Here is a 6,410-nt window from a genome sequence, read left to right as displayed (position 1 = left end):
TTCAGAAGCCGAAGAACACGGCAAGTTAACAAGTTACCTACAAAGTACGCAGTTAGATCCTCTGGTTTGGTCCAAATCAAGGTATTGAGCTGCACATGCTTCGGTCCTTAACTACTGATATGACATCATGCGAACAAACATCAGAACAGAACACTGTTTGTTTTGTTGTCTCAAAAAATTGAAATGCCATGAAGTATTAATAAAACACCTAAACATCATCTACTTTGTTTGGTTTCCTTGAAAGCTTGTAGCCATGGTTGGTGAATGATCATGATTTGTAAATTTTATGGCTTGGCAGCAGGGGTTGACAGAGACCTACGAATCCAACCGATATCACGTGAGATATTAATGGTGAATTGATTGTTTAGAGAAATGGACCAAAATTGTGAAAGGGGAAGGGGGCGCAGCACTACTACTTTCTTAACGTAGATCTATACTTCTCTGCATATTTACTATCTCAAAATCTGTGCATTATTAATGTCAATATTATCTTGGATTATTTATTAATAATATTATTGACATGTGATATCTACTCGTTGAATTACACAATAGTAGATGCATGTACAACAAATAACTATGTAATTCATGATTTATCAATTTCTTAAATAAACCAAAGTGGTTGTAACTTGTATGTATAAATATATACTTAATTTTTAAAATAATTGTTAGATGTTACTTAGAAAAATAAAATATATATACAAAAATTGTTTTTTAAATAATTGTTAAAGATAAAAAATAGGCTTTTTTATATTTCGAAGTTCATTTAAATTCAAATTTGAAAAAATGGTTAGTTGATTTTTTTTTTTTTTTGTAAAATAAGATCAAATCGTTATGGTAGAAGACTATTACATGTGAAATCATCCTCCATCATGCCGATTTTTTTTTTCTTTTTTTTTCCTAAAAATACGAAACCGTGTTGTAGGAGGTCGGTTTCTATTCACTCTAAAAGTGAAATCGTTCTCGTACATGACGACTTCACTTTTTAGTCTTTTTTTTACGTTCAGTTTTATATTTGCTTTTTTAAAATATATATTATTTAGTTTTTTTTTTTTAATATTTGTCTATAGTAAAAATATAAAAAAATAGTTTTAAAAAATTCTAAAATACTTATACTTTAAACCTTAATACAAAATTAAAAAGATAAAATGATACAAATTAAAAAATATTGAAAAAAGAAATGTGTGCTACATATAGCTTGTATATGTAGAATAAAAAGTGTACCGATAAATATAGTAAATAATTTATTTTAATTTTAATTTTAATATATATAAATTTATTTATAATCACCAACTAAAATATAGCTATAAAAGAACTTTTACACTGTATAATTTTTTTTACATTATAAATATAATAATTATTTTTTATTTAAAAAATCTTTTGATAATTATATTTGAACAATTAATCTGTTTAAGTATATTTTATTTGTGTTTTAGTTAGTCTATTAACTATCAAATAAAAAGTAATACTAAATTTGTAAAATCAAACAAATATAAAACTTAAAACTTAATGCTAAAAAAAAAGTGAAGTCGTCATGTATAAGGACGACTTCACTTCTGAAGTGAATAGAAATCGGCCTTCCACGGTATGGTTTTGCTTTTTAAAAAAAAAAAAAATCTTATGGTGAAGGACGACTTCACCTTTAATGTCGTCTTCCTTCATGACGACTTATCCTATCTTGCAAAAAAAAAATAATAATTATCAACGGACTCATTTTTACAAATTTAACTTTAAATGGACTCTAAAATACAAAAAAGCCTAAAAAGTATTTTTATATTAACAATTAATTTTTAAAATAATAATTAAGAGTAAAAGTAGAAATATGAAATATGAATATAAAAGAAAATATCTTTATATATTGTTATAGATAAAAACAACACGATCCTTTTATATAATATAATTAAAAAAAATGAGATTTGAGACATTACAAAATTAGAAAAGAGAGTAGTTTATTAAAAATGATGAATTGTGCGAAAGAGGATATTGGGGTTTCCATGTCCATGCATGAAGGGAGAAATCATAACCAACCATGCAACGAGTCAAAGGAGCACAAATTTCGCGCTCCATCCGTACACAAACTACATCCTTGTTCGATGTTGAATCAGTGTTCCTTTCCAACGTTTTCTCATTGCGCCCTAAAATTCCTCTTCCAACATTTTCAGCGACATAACATTATGCACACTCAATATATCGTGTGTTCTCGTTGTCCCAATTTCACATTAGTCCCAACTCAACCTTAGCATGTTTTCTTTGGGTAGGAAAATTCAACTTGCTCTGCGGCATAACGTAAGGCCGTTCTGCAGCCAATCACAAGGCTCCACCTCATCATCATCTTCTTCTTCTTTCTTCAGCTCCTTTGTTGGGCCCACACATGGTGACGAGAGGATCGGAGACTTTGAGGCCTTTCTTAGAGCAATCACTTCTGGGGTTGTGGTTGTTGCCTCCACCTTAGGCTTTTGGTATTGGTCCTCTCTGTCTTCTTCTGCTTCCAATTCTCTTCAGTCATTTTCTGATTTTGCCAATCAGGATCAGCTCCAACAAAAGCGTCAGAGCAAACCCTCCAGGTTTCTCTTTAACGGTATCCTCCTATTCATCAATCATTTACGTTGCATATTTCATCTTTATTACATTTGTTTTCTGATTATAGCTCTTGATTTCCCTTTTTAAATTTCAATTTGCAATGTCACGATACCATGTTCAGCTGGTGGAGCAAGATGTACAAGAAACTAAACTCCCTGACATGTATTCATTTCCTGATAAATTTGCAACGTTCAATGTTTTCTTATTGATTTAACCTTTAATATTGGTATAGGGTAGAAGTTGAATTTAATTGGAATATTTTGATATCGAAGAAAACTTGAAGATAGTTCTCACCGCAACTAAAAGCAACTAAATTACCTACATGTACATATCTTTTGACAGATGTTTTTTTTTTTTAACTAATATATTATTAGTTATTAACATAATAAATATGTAGTTTTCAATAAACTTTGTAAATTCACGTGCTATACGGGTACTAAAACTAGAATACTGATAATTTAAAAGCTTCTTTACACAGCTGTTCAATCATGCATTGACGTATAATTGGAAATTGTTGTCTTCAGTAATAATTAATTCAAAAGTAATATCTACAGTCAAGTTTAATCAAAAAGCATAGGATTTTTGTAGTTTAATTGTTAATTTATTTGCTTGGTTGCAAATGTTTAGATTTGTTATGCTTCTGATTTGATGCAGATGACTATAGAAGAAGAGTATTCTTTAATTATGAAAAACGCATTCGCTTGCAGAGCCCTCCTGAAAAGGTAAACAATCTTGCCATCATGTGTTTGTATAATTATCAGTCATGTTGTTGTTTTTCTTTCTTCAGCTTAAAAAGCAGCGAATTGTTACTGTGACATGTTTCATTTATCTGGCACCATGTTAAGTGCAGGTTTTCGAGTACTTTGCATCTGTTCGATCCCCTAGTGGTGAAGTTTTTATGACACCTGCAGATTTGATGCGTGCCATTGTTCCTGTCTTTCCTCCTTCCGAATCAACCCGTGTTAGGGAGGGTTTTCTAAGAGGGGAGCAGATTCCGGGAGAGTTGCAGTGTGAACCTTCACAATTTTTTATGCTCTTTGACACTAACAATGACGGACTCATTTCCTTTGCAGAGTGAGTATTATGTTGTCTTTTTTATTTGCTTGAAACTTCTGTCATAACAACTGCTGAGTGAGTACTAATGCCATGTTATTTGGATAACAAAAGCTCTTCTTTCTTAACATCAGGTATATATTTTTTGTTACTCTCCTCAGCATACCAGAGTCCAGCTTCTCAGTGGCTTTTAAAATGTTTGACATTGATAACAACGGGTAGGAACTTCTCTTTTCCTGTATTTACAAATTGCATGAAGCTTTGGCCTTCACATTCCCAATGAGCTTCGGCATGTTGTGTTGTGTGTATCAATGATTCTTTTTACAATACACACACTAGTGAAACTATCCATAATTTAGATATGGATCCTTTTACAATGTAGAGTCCACTATCACTTGGTTAAGAAATCAAATTCAGACATCATCTTTTGATTACACTAGTCAGATCTGTCTGTATAAGAATTTGGATTTTTGTTTTAAGTTTTGGATATCTGAATATTTTAAGAGGCATTTGTCAACAGTGAAATAGACAGGCAAGAATTCAAGAAAGTGATGGCCTTGATGCGATCACAAAACAGACAAGGGGCCAATCACAGAGATGGACGACGTCTTCGCATCAAAGCTTCCGTAGAAAATGGGGGTCTCTTGGAGTATTTTTTCGGCAAACATGGAAATTCATGCTTACAACATGAAAGATTTGTTCAATTCTTAAGAGAGCTGCATGATGAGGTACGTGAGTTCACGGTATGCTACTTTGCTGTCTTTGGAATGTTTCATTGTTGTCGTAAGTGTTGGAGTGGTAAATGTGGCTAAGAAGTCTTACATTAAGAATAAACTTCCTGTTGTACGAACTGCTTCCTGTTTCATTGACAGCGATCTCTGTTTTAGAAGGTCCACTGAAAATTTGAACTAAACTTCAACAGAATATGTTGACAACTTGATGAAAATTTTAGTTTTTGAATCGGCGTGACTGTGCATCCTTAAAGATAGCAAAATATTTCGTGATTAACATTGTACTGCCCTTGTAATTTAATTTACAGATCTTAAGGTTAGAGTTTTCCCATTATGACTACAATAAAAGAGGAAGCATTTCAGCCAAAGATTTTGCCCTGTCCTTGGTTGCATCTGCAGACGTCAATCACATAAGCAAACTGTTGGATAGGGTAGAAGAACTGAACAGGAACCGGCAACTAAGAGACTTGAGGATTACATTTAAGGAGTTTCAAGATTTTGCAGAATTGCGTAAGAAGTTGCAATCCTTTTCTCTGGCCATATTCAGTTATGGAAAAGTTAATGGGGCGTTGACAAAAAATGATTTTCAGAGAGCAGCATCTCAAGTACTGATATCTCCCTTTGCCAAATTAAATCAAAACCATTTTGAATTTACGAATAACTTCTTGCGTGTTATGTTCTATTCATGCAGGTTTGTGGTGTCTGTATTACAGATAAAGTGGTTGACATAATTTTTCATGTGTTTGATGCTAACCGTGACGGAACCCTAAGTGTAAGCGAGTTTGTGAGAGTTGTACAAAGAAGGGAGGATATTACATCAGGCTCTGGCTTCATGGGTTTAGTATCTTGCTGGTCGAACTGTGTAAAGAACTGTTCATCAACCAAGCTTCAATTATGATGCAACACATTCAACCATGCGCAGCATCATTTAGGGAATCTGGCAGAAGATTCATTCCCGTAGAAATGGAGAATTGCCATTGCTGTCACACCATCACTGCCTGCAATCTACACATAAATGTACAGTGTAGGAGTTTTTCGGATTTGGTGCCCAAGTCCTCTTCTATTTGTACATTCTATCTCCAGCTATCCCTTAAATTTAACTGTTGCCTTTCACTGTTAATGCCAGTAATACGAGTTAACATTAAATGAGTAGATCGATTATGAAAAGTTTAATTATATCTCGCTCTTTATATATTTCTTTCCCTTGGTCAATATCAGTGTATAAAACAGCAAATTCATTACAATTTTTTTGGAAAGAAAGGAAGTAAAGAAGAAAGGTTTAATTATTTAAGGACCACAAGTATTAAGATCTGGACAAATTTACACTGTTTCTACAACTAAAGTTTAACGTAGGACTTCACCTAAATTATTTAAAATTTTGCCAACCCTGGTGGGTACTCGCTAACTAATTCACCCATTGATCGAAAAATTACACTTAGCAATGAGTTTTTCATAATTAGTTCCGAGGGTAGTTTGACGTCTTTTCAAAAGTTGGAACAATAACTTGCATGAACTTGGAATTGACAACTAACTTGACAAAGTCACATTCTCCCATTTGAAACCAAAGCGACAAATTTGGAAAGAGTCCCTCTTCTACTTCCTAGATTAGGCACACTGAAATAATTCAATGTGACACACAAGTGACACAACAACTTGTCAGGTTCAACGCCCTTTTGTTTGTGGACCTCTACAGCAGAAAAGTTAACTTGCTTTTCTTTAGTAACCACCCGTGTCCTTTACAACTGACACGTATGATGGGAAAAGAGTAAGTAAGGCTGAGCTCATGAAAATTTTTATGAGCTTTGCAGTGTTTTTATAGGTTAACCTTAAATGTAATTGCAGCAGTTCTATAATTTTTTAATCGCTATATATAAGTAGCGACCTTGGTTTTTACCCCTTCATCGGAGACAATTCTGGTAAGTTGTCAAGAGGTGGAAGGAAATGACAAGTACAAATCTGAATGATGGTTTGCTAAACAGGTTTCAAATCAAAAAGTGTCAATCACTAAAAGGATTTTATGCTACTTACTAACCATGGTTCCACTAACAA

The 6,410-nt window shown here is 33.0% G+C and overlaps 1 protein-coding gene across 1 annotated transcript; it reads left to right on the top strand.

Moving 5' to 3' along the window:
• The first annotated feature begins 1,971 nt into the window (after positions 1–1,971).
• On the top strand, positions 1,972–5,627 carry LOC114177414 (calcium uptake protein, mitochondrial-like). The gene is made up of 7 exons (XM_028062742.2): positions 1,972–2,575; positions 3,232–3,299; positions 3,428–3,651; positions 3,765–3,848; positions 4,151–4,358; positions 4,670–4,966; positions 5,053–5,627. The coding sequence occupies exons 1-7, from the start codon at positions 2,239–2,241 to the stop codon at positions 5,257–5,259; spliced, it is 1,425 nt and encodes a 474-aa protein (XP_027918543.2). The 5' UTR covers positions 1,972–2,238; the 3' UTR covers positions 5,260–5,627.
• Positions 5,628–6,410: the final 783 nt, after the last annotated feature.

Source organism: Vigna unguiculata, chromosome 3 (genome assembly GCF_037176805.1).
Source record: "Vigna unguiculata cultivar grain cowpea cultivar isolate G323 ecotype 2 chromosome 3, ASM3717680v1, whole genome shotgun sequence".
Taxonomy (NCBI): Eukaryota; Viridiplantae; Streptophyta; class Magnoliopsida; order Fabales; family Fabaceae; genus Vigna; species Vigna unguiculata.
The sequence above is the reverse complement of the archived record's forward strand: the minus strand, read 5'-3'. Positions and strand labels throughout refer to the sequence as shown.

Excerpts from the sequence above, each read along its gene's own strand:
- LOC114177414 (XM_028062742.2), top strand. The coding sequence starts at position 2,239 with ATGTTTTCTTTGGGTAGGAAAATTCAACTTGCTCTGCGGCATAACGTA. Across the intron at positions 2,576-3,231 it reads CTCCAGGTTTCTCTTTAACG|ATGACTATAGAAGAAGAGTA; the intron begins GTATCCTCCTAT and ends GATTTGATGCAG. Across the intron at positions 4,967-5,052 it reads TTCAGAGAGCAGCATCTCAA|GTTTGTGGTGTCTGTATTAC; the intron begins GTACTGATATCT and ends CTATTCATGCAG.